Source organism: Salvelinus fontinalis, chromosome 16 (genome assembly GCF_029448725.1).
Source record: "Salvelinus fontinalis isolate EN_2023a chromosome 16, ASM2944872v1, whole genome shotgun sequence".
NCBI lineage: Eukaryota > Metazoa > Chordata > Actinopteri > Salmoniformes > Salmonidae > Salvelinus > Salvelinus fontinalis.
The window spans coordinates 20,307,323-20,327,061 of NC_074680.1; the positions used below are offsets into that span (position 1 = coordinate 20,307,323).

A 19,739-nucleotide genomic window follows, 5' to 3' on the forward strand; every position below is an offset into this window, starting at 1 on the left:
AATTATTTCAGTTGTTCTGAAAGTTGTCCAGAAGACAGTAGCAATTATGTGTGTTTGTACAGGGCAAACCATTTGAATAAAACTCACAGGCACCACCAACTTATATTAGCCTAGTTAGATGGGTAATTTACATTTATCATATCTTGGCATTGTTTTATAACATGTGCATGTCTACATTTATAATCAGATAACTTGTTCTCAATTGTTTTCTAATGATCCTACCAACTGTTCTTGTCTCCTCTCTACACAGCATAATGCACCTATACCCCAGGGGGGCCGAGGCGCGGTCCAGTACGTCACCCAGTACCAACACTCCAGTGGACAGAAACGCATCCGAGTCACCACCACAGCCAGAAAGTAAATACACACACACATGCGCGCACATACACACACACAGATTGCGTATTTAACTCACTTCAAAACATAAAACTTATAAAAACACACAAGCATATGAATCTGGATTTGATTCATCATTCACATCTTCTTTTCAAAGTAACTACAGACTTTAAGCTTTATCTACCACTTTTATTCCACTATGGAACTGCATCTGCAAATGCATCCTGTTTCCATAGCAACGCGATAGGGAAAGAGGGCAAAGTGTGTTTGTTGTCTTGTGATCAGAGGAGGAGATTATCTTGGTTGTTACTGTTAAATGTGTATTTTTGTAGATACTAACTGAGCTGTGATGTAACTCTCAGTATGGGGTTTGATCAATGTTGACGTTCATGTTTGTTATTGTATTTTATTGTATTTTACCTTATGAGATCTGTGTTTATACAATGCTCAACATGTGACAGGGCAGTGGCAAGTGGAAATTTGTATAGATAAGCAGAGTCCCAGACTCTTTTTAAAACATCAGTTCAGTTTACTTGGGGTGGACTTACTCATTTAAAGGGCTTATTATGCTTAAATTCTTTTCAATGTCAAAGCAACCTGAACAAAACATCTGACATCATATCCCTTATTTAACTCATGTAGCCATACTAACTATAGTAGAGATTCGTGTTGGTAGTATCACTTGCCTTATAAAGGAGAACCTTACAACTGAAATAAACTAAAGTGTTTGCGTCAAATGATATGCAATGCTTATGCAGGTTGTTTCTCTCCTCTTTCTGTCTCTGCCTCTCTCACCTCCCCCTCCCTCTCAGCTGGGCAGATGCAGGGACCCAGATCCAGAGCATTGCAGCATCATTTGACCAGGAGGCCTCAGCCATCCTGATGGCCAGACTGGCTGTGTATCGCGCTGAGACGGAGGAGGGTCCCGACGTGCTACGCTGGCTGGACAGACAGCTCATCCGACTGGTAAGACAGTATTCTCACTACTATTCAAATCAAATTTCAAATCAAATTTATTTATATAGCCCGTCTTACATCAGCTGATATCTCAAAGTGCTGTACAGAAACCCAGCCTAAAACCCCAAACAGCAAGCAATGTAGGTGTAGAAGCACGGTGGCTAGGAAAAACTCCCTAGAAAGGCCAAAACCTAGGAAGAAACCTAGAGAGGAACCAGGCTATGAGGGGTGGCCAGTCCTCTTCTGGCTGTGCCGGGTGGAGATTATAACAGAACATGGCCAAGATGTTCAAATGTTCATAAATGACCAGCATGGTCAAATAATAATCACAGTAGTTGTCGAGGGTGCAACAAGTCAGCACCTCAGGAGTAAATGTCAGTTGGCTTTTCATAGCCGATCATTAAGAGTATCTCTACCGCTCCTGCTGTCTCTAGAGAGTTGAAAACAGCAGGTCTGGGACAGGTAGCACGTCCGGTGAACAGGTCAGGGTTCCATAGCCGCAGGCAGAACAGTTGAAACTGGAGCAGCAGCACGACCAGGTGGACTGGGGACAGCAAGGAGTCATCATGGCAGGTAGTCCTGAGGCATGGTCCTAGGGCTCAGGTCCTCCGAGAGAGAGAGAGAGAGAGAGAGAGAAAGAAAGAGAGAATTAGAGAGAGCATACTTAAATTCACACAGGACACAGGATAAGTACTCCAGATATAACAGACTGACCCTAGCTCCCCGACACATAAACTACTGCAGCATAAATACTAGTGGCTGCATCCCAAATGGCACCCCATTCCCTTTATAGTGCACGACTTTTGGCCAGAGCCTTATGGGTAAGACAGAGCAACACATGACATGGAAGATTGGCAGGGGTCAAGGCAGGGGGCTGCTTTATTTTCCCCTCCACAGAGCCTTCATAAATGGACCAGTTTTTTTTTTTTAAATGGAGATGTTGATATGTAACAATATCATTATTTCCTACTGCTAACCATTGAAAGTAGCTATTTCCAGGCTAGCAGGCAGGCTCAAGTAGTGTGATGAAGTCACATTTAATTTTTAAGTGTAGACTCCATTGCAGGCAGGACTTTCTGGTTGGTCTCCTGTTTCATTGCCTTTTTCTCTCTCCTTTCCAGTGTCAGAAGTTTGGAGATTATCATAAGGATGATCCCAACTCCTTCCGCTTCTCAGAAACCTTTTCTCTCTATCCTCAGGTAAGTGATCATGTGCTGAATGACTGATTGGCTCTTTAGTGGAACAACACAGTTATAGCTAGTACACAGATGTGTTATAAATAGCTTAACGGTAAAAATATTTTTTTTAAAGTTATTTTTCAGTCTTTGTATAAAGAGGATTTTAAAATGCACATTATAGCTTTGGCAGCTTGATGGAATGGTTTTTAAAACCTGCTTCTCCTGTCCCTCAGTTTATGTTCCATCTGAGAAGGTCTCCCTTTCTGCAAGTGTTCAACAACAGTCCAGATGAGAGCTCGTACTACAGACACCAGTTCATGCGTCAGGACCTGACCCAGTCTCTCATCATGATACAACCCATTCTCTATGCTTACTCCTTCAACGGGCCCCCAGAGGTAAGACCGACACACACAGACCAACACACACACACAGACACAGACATGCACAAGCAGACATTCACACACTTATTTTTCCATTGAAAAATGTGCTTTCCTTCTTCTTTCTAAATGTAAATCATGGATGCCTTATGAAGACCTCAATCTCTCTGACTCTCCCATCTCCCTCCCACTCACATTCTGCAAGCCTAGCTGTGTTGCTCAGGTCAACAGGGAGAGAGTGCACAAATGCCCCGGTCCTTTTATAACAGATAACCTTGTGGTTAATTAGTGTAGTGTGTGTGAGAACAGTAATGTGTTCCAAACAAGCGTTTCTTTCAGTGCAGATATCAACAGTGTGATTTTTAACACCTTACAGACAGACAGCGTAGTGCACACCTCTCTGAAAAGGGTAAGTTATTTAACAGTGGTTGCGTCACAAATGGCTCCTTATTCCCTACATGTTGAAAATGGGGTGCCATTTGGGACTTACATGCTGACCAAACCGGACGCGTGCGTGCACCTGGCTGCGCCTGTTGATTTTGTACCCTCACACCAGACACGATCACGACACGCAGGTTGAAATAACAAAACAAACTCTGAACCAATTATACTAATTTGTGGACAGGTCGAAAAGCATTAAACATTTATGCCAATTTAGCTAGCTAGCTTACTGTTGCTAGCTAATTTGTCCTGGGATATAAACATTGGTTGTTATTTTACCTGAAATGCACAAGGTCCTTTACTCCGACAATTAATCCACAGATAAAATGGTAAACCAAATTCCTTTTTCGTCATCTCCTCCTTCCTCTGGCTTCTTTTTTACTTCTTTGGACTTTATATGGCGGTTGGCAACCAACTTTATGGTGCATTACTACAACCGACTGGAGTATGGACGTCAGTTAATCTTTCAATCACTCACGTGGGTATATGCTCCTAAAAACCAATGAGGAGATGGAAGAGGCCGGACTTGCAGTGCGTTGAGTGTCACAAATAGAACCTATTTCTATTTTAGTGCCTGGCCAAGCAGATGCTCGCTGAGGCGCGCAGGCAGTGTGGGTGTAATGATTGAATAACATGTATGTGTGAATTTATTTTGCAACGCGAGCGGTGTGGTCTGCATGTTAGTCTTAGTCATTTAACCGTGAAACTCTTCTGGCGCAGCGCTTCAGCTGTTCCTTTTTTAGATTAGCAGAGACCTAGGCTACCTTTCAATTGACACCTTATTCCCTATATAGTGCACTAGTTTTGACCTTAGTGCACTATATAGGGAATAGGGTGCCATTTGGGATGCGGTGTAATGTTTCCACTGGCTCTGACTTTATATTCTGTCTACTCCCGCCTGTTGAACATTGAAAAAGTAATCTTCTTATCTCCGTGCCCCTTGTCAAACAGATGGCATCACGTATAAACAGAACCACTCTATCTGCACTGTTTGCGTCCTTTAAAACGCCAACACACTATACAAGATATAGTATTTTTTTGTACCTGAGATGGGAGTTGGTGTGTTGTGACATTTGTTTTGGAAAACGCCGATATTGTGACATTCCTATCAGTGTCTGGGATTAACCCCCCCCCATACCTCAACAAACCTGCTTTATTCATTAAACAGTATTATTGATTGGAGCTGCATTAGAAGGTTGACATTTCATTTAGAGGGCAGTGGTTTAAGATGGTGTCATGTTTCTCTCCTCCTAGCCTGTGTTCAGTATCCTGCTATTAGTATTGTTTACATGTGGTTTAAATGTAGAACTTTTTCTTCTTTTCTTCTCCTAGCCTGTGTTGCTGGACAGTAGCAGTATCCTTCCTGATCGCATCCTTCTCATGGACACCTTCTTCCAGATCCTCATCTACCATGGCGAGGTATGTTCATCAGTCATCCAATCATAATCAACATACCTATTAACAGACTACATCAAATATTATATCTGTTTGGGCTTCTTGCGGTCAATTTGCAGTCTACAAGTTATTTTGTATTATGTTCCAACCCCTCACCATCCACTCAACAACAAATCGTCACGCGGCTGTATCTAGTTGATGATCCCTGTTCTATCGTAACACTAGACTGATTTCATTTCAGGTTGCAGCCAGAAACTATTGTCCTTATTTGACATTTGTGAATAGATGAGGGAGCAGTGGGGACTGTAATGCCAGTGTTGCGCTTGTGCAGGGATCATCAACTAGATTCAGCCGCAGTGGATGGTCAGGGGGCCGGAACATAATTACAAATCATTTGTAGACTGCAAATTGACTGCAAATAGTGCAAACAGATATAATATTTGACTAAAACATAATCATTTCAATCCTTGCTTACATTTGTATACCTCTCTATTATGCGTCAGCATACTTTGGGACAGATTTCCATAATTAAAAATCACTTGGAGCTGATTTGCTGGTGTTCTTACAGTCTTTTATGCCCCCCCCCCCCCCCCCCCCCCCCAAAAAGAAATATATATGTCAAAAGTTTGGACACCTACTCATTCAAGGGTTTTTCTTTATTATAGAAATGATAGAATAATAGTAAAGACATCAAAACTATGAAATAACACATATGAAATCATGTAGTAACCAAAAAGGTTTTAAACAAATCAAAATATATTTGAGATTTGAGATTCTACAAAGTAGCCACCCTTTACCTTGATGACCGCTTTGTACACTCTTGGCATTATCTCAACCAGCTTCATGAGGAATGCTTTTCCAAAGGTCTTGAAGGAGTTCCCACATATGCTTTTCCGTCACTCTGCGGTTAAACTCATCCCAAACCATGTCAATTGGGTTGAAGTCAGGTGATTGTGGAGGCCAGGTCATCTGATGCAGCACTCCATTACTCTCCTTCTTGGATGAAATAGACCTTACACAGCCTGGAGGTGTGTTTTGGGTCATTGTCCTGTGGAAAACCAAATGATAGTCCCACTAAGCGCAAACCAGATGGGATGGCGTATCGCTGCAGAATGCTGTGGTCGCCATGCTGGTTAAGTGTGCCTTGAATTCAAAATAAATCACCAACAGTGTCACCAGCAAAGCACCATCACACCTTCTCCATGCTTCATGATGGGAACCACACATGTGGAGATCATCCATTCACCTATTCTGCGTCTCACAAAGACACGGCGGTTGGAACCAAAAATCGCACATTTGGACTGATTTCCATTAGTCTCATGTCCATTGCTCGTGTTTCTTGGCCCAAGCAAGTCCCTTCTTATTGGTGACCTTTAGTAGTGGTTTCTTTGCAGCAATTCGACCATGAAGGCTTGAGATGTGTCTGTTACTGTGAAGAATTTATTTGGGCTGGAATCTGAGGTGCAGTTAACTCTAATGAACTTATCCTCTGTAGCAGAGGTAACTCTGGGTCTTCCTTTCCTGTGGCGGTCCTCATGAGAGCCAGTTTCATCTTAACTCTTAATGGTTTTGCGACTGCACTTGAAGAAACTTTCAAAGTTCTTGACATTTTCCGGATTGTCTGACCTTCATGTCTTAAAGTAATGATAGACTGTCGTTTCTCTTTGCTTATTTGAGCTGTTCTTGCCCTAATATGGACTTGGTATTTTACCAAATAGCGCTATCTTCTGTATACCACCCCTACCTTGTCACAACACAACTGATTGGCTCAAATGCATTAGGGGAAAAAATCCATCTTCACAGTTAGCTAGTGTTATGTAAATGCTGCCCAAAAGCCCAAGCGGCTTTGCCTTGGCCCCAAGTCAGGAGAGGTCGACTGAGGCCATGTCCCAGGCTTTTTGGTAAAACACTGGTGTACTTCCTCAGTGGAAATTCACCACCTGAGCTTCCTATTGAAATCAAACAACATGAGAGTATATTGTCCTTACTGGAGGATGAGGAAAAGGAGGCCTTCCCAGCTACGTGGTCAAACTGAAATCAGAGGAACTTTACATGAATATATCACCAGAAGATCTGGAACAACGCCATAGGATCGGCGTGAAACAGAAGAACGTTAAATACCCAGGCATTTTAATCTTCAAACTGTGGAACTATCAGACAAAAATAAACATTTTGAGGACACGGGGGGAAAGGAGATCAAAATTCACGAATCCATTCGATTCGTCCAGGACCTGTCTTCTAGGCTGAGAGAGGGACACAAGGATTACATTTCGATTAGACAGTCACTGGAGGAAAAGGGGATCAAGTCGCTGCTCCGCTTCTCGACAGTGCTGTGGGACCAAAAGGATGGAATTCACAAGCGCCGATGAAGCCCTAATCAAGTTACAAGAAAACTTACCAGTTGGAGGAGAGCCCCTTGCTATGAGAGGAGGACAAAGTAAGAAAAAACAATGAGTGCACGAGGCTACATACAGTGATTCCTTAGACAAGTTGAGACAATATCCTTTTCCCCTCCCCCCAATACAATCTATACTCTACTTTCTCAGAGTAACTGTTCTTCTCTATGAAGTAACGATAGAAGCAGCCGATGCTAATGGGCTACATGGACACAGAATTTTTTTACATTTAATTTTTAATTTTAGCAGATGCTCTTATCTAGAGTGCATACCTTTTTCGTACTGGTCCCCCCGTGGGAATCGAATCCACACGGGACTATAGCATGTATGTCAATAACTGTTCTATAGATGTGTAGGTGTGTGTGTATATGAATGGGAGTGAGGGATGATGAATATGTGTGGGAGAGAATGGGTGTGTGGATGCATAGGGTATATATATGTTGGGCGGGTATGAATTAGAATGGATGGGTGGATGGATGGGTGGATTGATGAGTGGAAATGTGTGTCAGAGGTAGGGAGGGTGGAAAAAGATGGGAGATTGGGACAAGTTTAGCTTGGGTGGGTAAGGATTGGCAAGAATGGGAGGTTGGGACAAACTTAGCTTGGGTGGGCAAGGAGGGGAGGTTGGGACAAGCTTGGCTTGGGTGGGGTAAAGTGGAGAGAAAACTGGGAGGTGGAGAAGGACTTGCAAACCTGCTGTAAAATGAAAAAGAGTTCTGGACAGATTAAGAGAGGCTGTCGAATCATTATTATTCCTTGTTTGTCATTATAGCTAAGATCCCATGGTGGTTATTGGTGAGAGTGGAGAGGGTCTCTATCTGAGGGATTGGGATGGGGTGACTGCAAGGGCATCAGACACTTCTTTAAAGTATGTGTTGAGCCTCCACTCATCTCACTTCATTCTCTCGGTGAACCCACTCTCCCCAGGTAGACCCCCACCAGTCACTATACTTTAATTTAATTTACAAGGTAATACAAACTGACCACAATACTTAAGTGGCAGTCTTTCTCCAATGTATGTACAAGGACATAATCCAAAGATTTTTGGTAGATTAGGAGATTGGAGGTGGAGCTCCAAAGCCCTAAAACGGCATAACGCTGTACTTTGCTTTTCGTTTTTTGTGTGTTCTGTGTTAAGTGTCTGCTCCGCGCCCACATGCTCACACGTTCTACACTACTGGTCAAAAGTTTTAGAACACCTACTCATTCAAGAGTTTTTCTTTATTTTTACAATTTTCTACATTGTAGAATAATAGTGAAGACATCAAAACTATTAAATAACACATATGGAATCATATAGTAACCAGAAAAGTGTGAAACAAATCAAAATATATTTTATATTTGAGATTCTTCAAATAGCCACCCTTTACCTTGATGACATCTTTGCACACTCTTGGCATTCTCTCAACCAGTATCGCCTGGAATGCTTTTCCAACAGTCTTGACGGAGATCCCTCATATGCTGAGCACTTGTTGGCTGCTTTTCCTTCACTCTGCGGTCAGACTCATCCCAAACCATCTGAATTTGGTTGAGGTCAGGGGATTGTGGAGGCCAGGTCATCTGATGGAGCACTCCATCACTCTCCTTCTTGGTCAAATAGCCCTTGCACAGCCTGGAAATGTGATGGGTCATTGTCCTGTTGAAAAACATATGTAAATGTAAAGAATTAACACCATTACCAATGTAGACAGAAAAGCCCCCCCCCCAATATAATTTTGGGATGCTTTTAATGTGTACATTAGGGGAATGATAATCTCATTCTCTGCAGAAATTCAATCTGATTTAAAACATTTAAATATAAGAAAAATAAATTACTATTTTAGAAAAGCCCTTTGAACTTAAGCTGGAATATGATCTTTTACTTTTGCAGAGAGCCAACAACTACAGGTGAAACTCAAATAAAGCATACTACTTAATGGGAAATAAACCTGGTAAACATCTCGCAGCCCTCACAAACGGATATATGCCAATCCAGTTATAATTTAAAAAGATAAAGATTCAAATGTTAATTAGAAACAAAGCTTCTATGAAAATCTATATAAATCAGAATTAAACAAAAATTGGACTGATCCTACACCCTTCTTAAGGCGTCTGCATGCTTCCCAGCCAAAAGAGGTTGGGAAGAGTTTGTGCATATATTATGACAATGTTTTGTGGCGTTTTTGTTTGTTTTGGACTTTGTTTTTTTTGGTTGTTCAGGCACACAAGCCGAAGTCGGTAGCCGAAGCTATGCCCCTTCTTTGGTGATTGGTCAACAGTAGGGATTCTTCAATAAAGTCTTTGTTGTTATTCCACAAGAGACAACTTGTTTTCGTGGTAATTTTTTCATTAAGAAATACTTCATCAAACATCTTAATTAGATGTAAAATTGTGCGACTAAGATCTCTTCGGCAAAAACGTCAAAATCAATGACAGATTTATTGAGTTATCTTAGATTCATTTGGACTATTTTTAGGAAGTGTATACTGGCTACAGTCTCTCTAAATGGACAAACAGTACTATTGTCACTTTTTTCAAGTTTTTCAAGCTAAATGTATTTTAAGGGACCATGCGAGCACACTAGTCCGGTTCGCCTAGCCGTCTTCGGCTAGGCCGCCAGCCGAACTGAAGCATGCTGACGCCTTTAGGCTCAACAACTCTGAAGAAGTTATCAGCAGACAAAAAGTAATAACTAAAAACAGAGATCACCCCAAAATAAATATTAGACACTGTTAAAACATTCACTCTGAGAAAAGCACCAGTAATGGATGGCTTCCCCATAATTTTATTTAACATTTTGGGATAAAGTATCCCCCCTATTTACACAAATGACAACATGCGTCACTCAATTCAGTGCTTCCTAGTTCCATGTATCGAACAGTTATTTCAGTTATATTAAAACCAGGAGCATCAGGACTGTCTCCTGCTGATTACAGACCCATAAGTTTAATAAATTGTGAAAATAAAATAATAACAAAGCTCATCAGCAATAGAATGGCAAAATTCTTACCAGACTTGATACATATCAATCAAACAGGGTTTAAAAACTAGACACTTAAACTGAAACATGTTCATGAATTTCTTTCTAATACGCTAAAAAACTATTAGGAACACCTTCCTAATATTGAGTTACACTCCGTTTTTTCTTCAGAACAGCCTTAGTTATTTGGGGCATGGACTCCACAAGGTGTCAAGCCTTCCACATGAATTTTTCCCACAGTTGTGTCAAATTGGCTGGATGTCCTTCTTGATACACACAAGAAACCTAGCAGTGTTGTAGTTCTTGACACACTCAAATTGGTGTGCCTGGCACCTACTATCATACCCCGTTCAAAGGCACTTAAATCTTTTGTCTTGCCCATTCACCTTCTGAATGGCACACATACACAATCCATGTCTCAATTATCTCAAGGCTCAAAAATCCTTCTTTAACCTGTCTCCTCCCCTTCATCTACACCAGTGGTCACCAACCTTTTCTGAGTCAAGATCACTTTCTCCGTCAAAATGCAACTCGAGATCTACCACTCAGATTTTTTTTACATTACTTAAAAAACATAAGCCTATGCAACATAAACCTATTAAAACCAGTTCTGTAGCAATGAGGTTTGTGCAGTAGGCTATAGGCCCAATACATTATCACTGCATATTGGCTACACTTGAATTGCCCTGCCATTGTTGTTGTTCTTCTTGAAATTATATTTTCCACATTTTAGCTATATGATCACACTGGTAAAATATTATTTGTTTTATTTCTTGTGAGACAGCTGAGTGAGCATAATAATTAGCTTTTTTTACTGGACTGATGGCCTGCATCTGATGGTCAGTCTGAGGGTAGGGAGGGAGCAGCGGTGAGGCTGCTGATCACCCGACTCACCGTCCCTCCTCTCTCCACTGAGAAAAAGAGACAGTCTTCCAACTGATGGCAAAACTTAAGTCGCATTGTATTATTTCTGCATCATGCAGCAATTCATGTTACTCCTATGAACCGAGAAAGTAATGTATTCCTTCATACAAAAAAAAACAAGCCGCAAATAATAACAACGCAGGCTTATCGAAATGAAATAAAAGAGCTGTACTCTTTTATTGCAGCTGAAGTGCTGGTTGTAGCGTGAGTGGAAGTAGGGAGAACACGCATTTAATGGCTTATAAAACTGTTAAACAAAGTGTTGATAGTGCTGAATAACAACTTAAAATGAACTTACTCATAAAAACAGCAGCTCTTTGCTGTATTAGTTGAGTCTCTCTCTAGTTATGGTTTTAAAAGTTTTGAAATCTCTCATGATCAACTTTTCTGTGCATTAGAGGCTTCCTTTTACAGTCTATGGCGCGTGGAAACTGTGGAGAAAGACGCTGTCTGATTTGCCAGCGGTAGGCCTTTAGGTGCCCTTGATTTGATCTCTGGGCCTGCCGAGTAGGCGGAGTTCAACCTTCCGAGTAGGCGGAGTTCAACACTTTGCCTTCCCGGCACTAGGGCTGCTGATTCAAGTGCACCTACCGCCAACAATGCGAAAACAAATACAAAAATTAGGAACACAAGGCTTTATTGTTGGGGTTTTTTCAGAAATGTTTGGTGATCGACTAAGAATGGTTTGGAGATCGACCAGTCGATTGCAAACGATCGGTTGGTAACCACTGATTGAAGTGGATTTAACAGGTGACATGAATAAGGGATCATAGCTTTCACCTGGATTCACCTGGTCAGTCTGTCATGGAAAGAGCAAGTATTCCTAATGTTTTGTACACTCACTTTATCAATAATGGCTGTTGATACTAAAAGGCGTTCGACCGTCTTGAATGGTCTTTTCTATTCAAATCTTTTGAAGCTTTCAACTTTCCAACTGAAATAATAAATGTAATACAAATATTATATAAATGACCTTAAGCAAAAATATACAGAAATAATATATTGAACAAAATATATAAATACAACATGTAAACTGTTGGTCCCATGTTTCATTTGCTGAAATAAAAGGACTAAAAACCGCAGACCACGTGTTGCCACGACAGCCCAGGACACCCAGACAGCTGAGGAAACTGAGAAGTATTTCTGTCTGTAATAAAGCCCTTTCCTGGGGAAAAACTAATTCTGATTGGCTGAGCCTGGCTCCCCAGTGGGAGGGGCTGGCTCCCAAGTGGATGGGCCTATGCCCTTAGCCCACCCATGGTTGCACCCGTGCCTAGTCATGTGAAATCCATAGATTAGGGCCTAATTCATTTTTCAATTGACTGATTTCCTTATATGAACTGTGACTCAGTAAAATCTTGAAATTGTTGCATGTTGCATTTATATTTTTGTTCAGTATACATTATCTCATGAAATTGCTTTAGAAAGGGGTACAAGAACAGGATGTCCCCCCCCCCCCCCTCCTGTTTGCACTGCCAATTGAACCGCTTGCAGAAATAATTAGACAGGACACAAACGTAACGGGTATGAATATTTGGTGAACATGAATATAAACTACATTTATTTGCAGATTATCTCCTAAAATACCTGACCAGTAGTGAAAACTCAATGCCCCCCTTGCTAAAAATATTTTCTGAATACTCAGGATATGAAATTCAAGTGGGAAAAAACTAAATAATGGCAATAAGAAAAATAATAACTCATGATCTACAGCAATCCTTTATATTGACCACAAAAAAAATATATAAAATACTTAGGATGCTTAATAAGTGACAACAAACAACACATACAGTTGAAGTCGGAAGTTTACATACACTTAGGTTGGAGTCATTAAAACTCGTTTTTCAACCACTCCACAAATTTCTTGTTAACAATTTATACTTTTGGCAAGTCGGTTAGGACATCTACTTTGCATGACACAAGTCATTTTTCCAACTATTGTTTACATACAGATTAGTTCACTTATAATTCACTGTATCACAATTCCAGTGGGTCAGAGGTTTACATACAGTAAGTTGACTGTGCCTTTAAACTGCTTGGAAAATTCCAGAAAATGTCATGGCTTTAGAAGCTTCTGATAGGCTAATTGACATAATTTGAGTCAATTGGAGGTGTACCTGTGGATACATTTCAAGGCCTACCTTCAAACTCAGTGCCTCTGCTTGACATCATGGGAAAATCAAAAGAAATCAGCCAAGACCTCAGATAAAAATTGTAGACCTCCAGAAGTCTGGTTCATCCTTGGGAGCAATTTCCAAATGCCTGAAGGTACCACGTTCATCTGTACAAACAATAGCACGCAAGTATAAACACCATGGGACCACGCAGCCATCATACCGCTCAGGAAGGAGACGCGTTCTGTCTCCTAGAGATGAACGTACTTTGGTGCGAAAAGTGCAAATCAATCCCAGAACAGCAAAGGACCTTGAGAAGATGCTGGAGGAAACACGTACAAAAGTATCTATATCCACAGTAAAACGAGTCCTATATTTACATAACCTGAAAGGCCGCTCAGCAAGGAAGAAGCCACTGCTCCAAAACCGCCATAAAAAAGCCAGACTACGGTTTGCAACTGCACATGGGGACAAAGATCATACTTTTTGGAGAAATGTCCTCTGGTCTGATGAAACAAAAATAGAACTGTTTGGCCATAATGACCATCGTTATGTTTGGAGGAAAAAGGGGGACGCTTGCAAGCTGAAGAACACCATTTCAACCGTGAAGCACCAGGGTGGCATCATCATGTTGTGGGGGTGCTTTGCTGCAGGACGGACTGGTGCACTTGACAAAATAGATGGCATCATGAGGAAGGAAAAATTATGTGGATATATTGAAGCAACATCTCAAGACATCAGTCAGGAAGTTAAAGCTTGGTCGCAAATGGTTCTTCCAAATGGACAATGACCCCAAGCATACTTCCAAAGTTGTGGCAAAATGGCTTAAGGACAACAAAGTCAAGGTATTTGAGTGGCCATCATAAAGCCCTGACCTCAATCCTATAGAACATTTGTGGGCAGAACTGAAAAAGCGTGTTCAAGCAAGGAGGCCTACAAACCTGACTCAGTTACACCAGCTCTGTCAGGAGGAATGGGCCAAAATTCACCCAATTTATTGTGGGAAGCTTGTGGAAGGCTACCTGCAACGTTTGACCCAAGTGAAACAATTTAAAGGCAATGCTACCAAATACTAATTGAGTGTACTAAACTTCTGACCCACTGGGAATGTGATGAAATAAAAGCTGAAATAAATCATTCTCTCTCCTATTATTCTGACATTTCACATTCTTAAAATAACGTGGTGATCCTAACTGACATAGGACAGGGAATGTTTACTAGGATTAAATGTCAAGAATTGTGAAAAACTGAGTTTTAATGTATTTGGCTAAGGTGTATGTAAACTTCCGACTTCAACTTTATATAAAGATCCCACTACTTACCAATATGAAAGCAAATCTTACAGGTAAAATAAACCACTTCAGAATGGCATGGCTCCCAAATATTTTACGTTTATTCTCGGTAATTCTAATTACCCCACCAAAGACATTCTTTAAAATACTATACTCCTTCATAACATACTTTTTAATTGGCAAATAATGCTCATAGACTTCCTAAGTCTGAGGGGGGTTTTAACCTTCTAGACTTGGAATTCTATCAACTCGCCACCCAGGGCTTTTACTTGCGACATATTGTTAAGTGCACTAAAGAGGAACATTGGGTACATATTGAAGATGAGCATATGCATTCCCAAATCATTTCACGTGTCTATTTTCAAAGGATAAAGCTAAGAATATTAACTTCATAGTTAAGAACACTATAACAATATTGATGAAAATTATACGTATTCTACCAAAACTATTATCACTCCCCTAAAACACAACCCTATGGAACAATCCTTGGATAGCTTTTCACAATTCACCCGATAATATGGTCCACATGGAAAACTAAAGGCATAGAAACCGTAAATGACTTGGTAATAGGAAATATATTTATTTCTTTGACAAAATTAAAAAGCTATTTTGGACTGACCAATAATGTAGATATTTTCAATTACATGCAACTTAATAATGTTTGATTTGAAATCTCTTGGTCATCAGAGCAATCTTGAGGGAATCCTATTTGAGTCAGAAAAGGATGTTCATATGATAGGTAGGCTATACAGAACCTTGCAGAGAGCATATCCAACTGACAACCTCTTAGAAAAAATATAAACTATTGGAACCAAGACTTATATTAGCACAAGATGGAGGGAATGTTGGAGCATAACTAATTAAATTAGTTAACGAAAATGTACGCTTAATATTATACAAGAGTCCTGTCTTAAGTGTAAAACTAACAATGACTCAATTATCCATGCCTTCTGGTAATGCTATAAAGTCCAGAAGTTATGGGTGGAGTTAGAAAGTTAGCTGTCAGAAGTATTACATTGTAAATGTACTTTTAATCTGTTTGCATATTTCAAGATATGGCATATGAGGGTGCATAGAGATACTTTTCTCAGCAATCATCTTTAAAAAATGTATACTTCAATTGGAAATCAACCAATACTCCATCGTTAACACAATGGAGATGTCAGATGCTTTATTATCTAAATATTGAAAATACGTGGATGACGGAGACAAACAAAATGGTGCCGTTTGAGGCCATGTGGCGGAGAGGGATGCGGGCGCTGGAGATGGGGGTGTGAGGTCGTTGATGTTTGTATGTGTATGTTTTGTATTGTTTGAAAAAAAAAAATACATTAAATCCAGTGTCATTGTTTGCTATTGAAATAATGTCAAGCAAAATCAATCTGCTCCTAAACAGACTTCTCTTCATTTCTCAGATCTGTAAACGTCTACATGTAATTATTCATGTCGTCAGGACATCTCTCACTGGCCTCTCTCTAACCCTTTCTCTCTGTCTATCCATCAGACTGTGTCTCAGTGGCGTAAGGCAGGCTACCAGGAGATGCCCGAGTACGAGAACTTCCGCCACCTGCTGCAGGCTCCAGCGGACGACGCCCAGGAGATCCTGCACAGCCGCTTCCCTATGCCCCGCTACATAGACACAGAGTTTGGCGGATCACAGGTACATGCACACACTGGCTAAAATGTATGTGAATGTCAACTGTCAAGTCTATTCAACTTCCTGTATTGATGTTCTTGTTGTTTTCTAGGCTCGTTTCCTGCTATCTAAAGTTAACCCATCACAAACCCACAACAATATGTATGCATGGGGCCAGGTAAGACTTCTACTGATTATTATTTATATATTTTTACCCAGGAACTAGAGAAGATACTATTAATTAAAAGTACATGCTGCTAAGGATGGTGTTTTTAGTATTTTATTATGTAAAGGATAAGCACGTTGTCTCTTTCTGAATGGCATGTGTGTGCAATAATGACTGTTGATCCTGGAGGAGCATAGGGTCCACTGTGGTTCAGCCTGACTCAGCTTAATGTCGTATTGAAAGTCATCAGGTAGCTGGAGAGAGAGTCCCAACTCTTACTTGTTGTCCGTTTCTTTTACACAAACATGTAAAGTCTACACAAAGTCGTGTAGTCATCTTACATTTTTTAGTGGATAATGAAGGTGTAACTTAGTGGCGGTCGGTACCATTTAAGATGAGGGAGGACACTAATTGTCTTCATGAGCATGGCCTTATTTCTATTACAGCATATTGGATGACTGTCATTCATATTCCATTCACCCAGCTCAATGTAACATCGATAGGTTTAGGCTACTACGTGATACTCAGATTTTTACTATACCGAATGATCATGAGGTTGCTACAATCTTGTCTATGAATGAAAGTTTACAACTTAAGTGCACAGGTCGAGAGAACATTTTGAGTAATCAAGGTGACAGACAGTGGCACATTCAATACCGCCTTGCACACTATTGCCTGCAGCTAGTTGATCTAGGATGTAATCATTAGTCCAACATTTGCAAACAAGAGTTTCTATTGGACAAATTCAGGTATGTTTATCCCCGTTTCATTCAACAGAATCGGTGGAATGAATACACCTCTGATTACGTGCAAACACAATTTACTTTCATAGCTTCCACATTCAAACAGCATGATCACTTTGCGCGTTGTATAATTCCTACTTATATCTACTCACTCTCCTTCTCTCACCTTTTCCCTTCGCTTGTGGACTTCAGTGTACAACACATCAACTGTCTGTGACCATGCAAAAACAACTTTCCAAGCCAAACCTTCATATCATTACCGCTAATCGCTACAAACAGCATGCATCTTTGTAACCATAGTAGCTAACATCATAGTCAACATAGCTACTAGAACTAACGCATTAGTAAACCCGCTAGCTACAATCATGCAGTACAGTCAGCAAGCAGTTTAGCAGTTACACCGGTGGGCCCCAGTGGTAATAAATTGATAAAGCCAAAAGCTTACCTTGACTTGGAAGAGTTACCGTGTTGGATAGCCATAGTCAGCTAGCTAACATAGCATCCCTCTCTGTTTGAGCCGGGTGTTTGAGTAGGCTAAACTAGCTAGCTGCATTCATTAGATAAGTAAGTGAAAGTGGATAAAATACAACGAAATATAGCTCTCTCTTTCTCTCTTGCCTCTCCTTAATTTTTGAAGAAATTAGTTTGTTCAAAACTGTTCAACTATTGTCTTTCTCTGTCAACTACTCACTACATTTCGCTAGATGTAGCTTATGCTTTCATTACTATTTATTCTCTGATCCTTTGATTGGGTGAACAACATGTCAGTTCATCCTACAAGAGCTCTGATAGGTTGGAGGACGTTCTCCGGAAATTGTCATAATTACTGTGTAAGTCTATGGAATGGGGTGAGAACCGGTCCTCCTGCTACACCATGGTGCTACCCTACAGAGTGCTGTTGAGGCTACTGTAGACCTTTAAAAAACAGTGTGTTTTTTAATACATTATTTGGTGACGTGAATATATTTATTTAAAAATTAGCACTTTTTTTCATGTTTAATTATTTTTATGAAATTCACTGAGGATGGTCCTCCCTTTCCTCCTCTGAAGAGCCTCCAGGGTGTAACCACTTTCCCAGGTTATATAACTGAATTCCACTCTCGTCCTCTCTGTGTGTAGGAGTCGGGAGCCCCAATCCTGACAGATGACGTCAGTCTACAGGTATTCATGGACCACCTGAAGAAGCTGGCTGTGTCCAGCGCTGCTTGAGACTGAGACAGATCCCATAGTAACCACTGAACGTCAGCATCACAGACCATGGTTCCACCTCATCATCCACTCAACAGCAGACCTGGGTGCAGATTGTATTTCTTTTCTTTCAAGTACTTAATCTTAGCTTGATTGAGCTTGTCTGGCGCAATAAAGCCAATGGAATAGACCCAAAAGCAAACCCCTCCCATCTGGCACTCGAGACAGGCTCAAACGCTTAAAGTATTTGGAAGAAAACAAATACTATATGAACCCAGGTTTGCTCAACAGCAGTCAGCTCATACTATACTTGGGAAAGTCAACAACCAGAAGATGATATTTCTTCCTCTTTCTCCTTTTTAATATTGAAAATGGCTATGTACAGGAAAGTGACGAAATACAGAAAATGATCTGCAGGACAGCCTTTTTATGCGACTAGTCGGTGGTCAATGATTGTAAAAAGAACAAAAAAAGAAAACATCAGTTGGTGACTACTAGCTTAAATGTTTGGTCCCGGATCAGTATATGAATCGTAAGATGAGTCTGATATTTATGTAGATGTACTTCCCCCTCTAACTCACCCATCATCCAGTTGGAGACATTTTATTGGATGTTTTATTTTGATGTTTCAATGGCAATACGTCTAGTTTATCTAGAACAATACAGCATCCAGACTTTCTTTATATTATATTTTCTGTCTGTGTTTCTTTTTTTATATATATATATCAAGCAGAGAAATGTATAATACTATCGTCCAGTCAGTTAGAGCTGTCATAGCTGCAGGCTATAGAAAGAGAACAGATGGGTGTTGTATCGTTAGTTGGTAAAGCTTGGGGAATCCAATACAACTTAATTTAATTCGTTTTCTGTTCTCCCTGCGTACGCCACAGAATAATAGGTTATTTTCAGATCTTTAGTATGTGCTATCTAAATAATGTTAGTCATTCATATCAAACACTCATTGTGGTACAAAACCCTGCCTAGTACAGATGTTGGATTGTAATTTGATCACCTTGTTGTGAAATAACTTTCCTGCAATGCATTATATTTAACAGTTGTAGTGTATTTGAGGTTTTAAAAGGCTTGGGAAGTTTGTAATGTCAGACTTTTCCTTTACAAAAAATGTATCAACCCCTAGAAAAATGGCCATTAATTATAATCCACATAATTTACATTTTCCATTATTCTTTTCCTGCTGTAGCAAACTGGCTCAAATGAAGATCCTACATCTGTACTATACAGACAGTGGTACTAACATGCTCCACGATACAGACAGATTTGCAGGGTATTAAACCTGCCCTCCCTATTCTCCGGATCTCATATCATATCTGCCTTGTTACTAACAGTGTTAATTTTGACATTTCTAATAAAATACCTCACTGTAAAAAGCATTTTTGTTGTTTATTAACACTTTCTATTTGATTTACTTTGAGTGATGCTGTTTTCAACTAGATGTTTTATGTTTTATCTGATTTTATGAACTTGTACAGGTACCGGCCAAAATAAAGGAAACTAGGTCTGTCCCCGACTAAAATAAATCTTGGTCAACCAAGAGTCGTCCAATTGATTGGTCCACATTTTCAAAGGTGTATTTTTCCATATATTGACACTTCCTATGTGGTGTAATCAAATCAACT

General features: G+C 40.2%; 1 protein-coding gene across 1 annotated transcript in view; it reads left to right on the forward strand.

The window, feature by feature from the left end:
* The window catches only part of LOC129812791 (protein transport protein Sec23A), a 53,260-nt gene extending 33,769 nt beyond the window's left edge, over positions 1–19,491 (forward strand). The window contains exons 11-18 of the mRNA XM_055864667.1: positions 251–357; positions 1,149–1,302; positions 2,415–2,492; positions 2,705–2,866; positions 4,622–4,708; positions 15,874–16,029; positions 16,118–16,183; positions 18,034–19,491. Of these exons, the coding sequence (XP_055720642.1) occupies positions 251–357; positions 1,149–1,302; positions 2,415–2,492; positions 2,705–2,866; positions 4,622–4,708; positions 15,874–16,029; positions 16,118–16,183; positions 18,034–18,123 (900 nt within the window). The 3' untranslated portion in view covers positions 18,124–19,491. The remainder of the gene's footprint in view (positions 1–250; positions 358–1,148; positions 1,303–2,414; positions 2,493–2,704; positions 2,867–4,621; positions 4,709–15,873; positions 16,030–16,117; positions 16,184–18,033) is intronic.
* Positions 19,492–19,739: the final 248 nt, after the last annotated feature.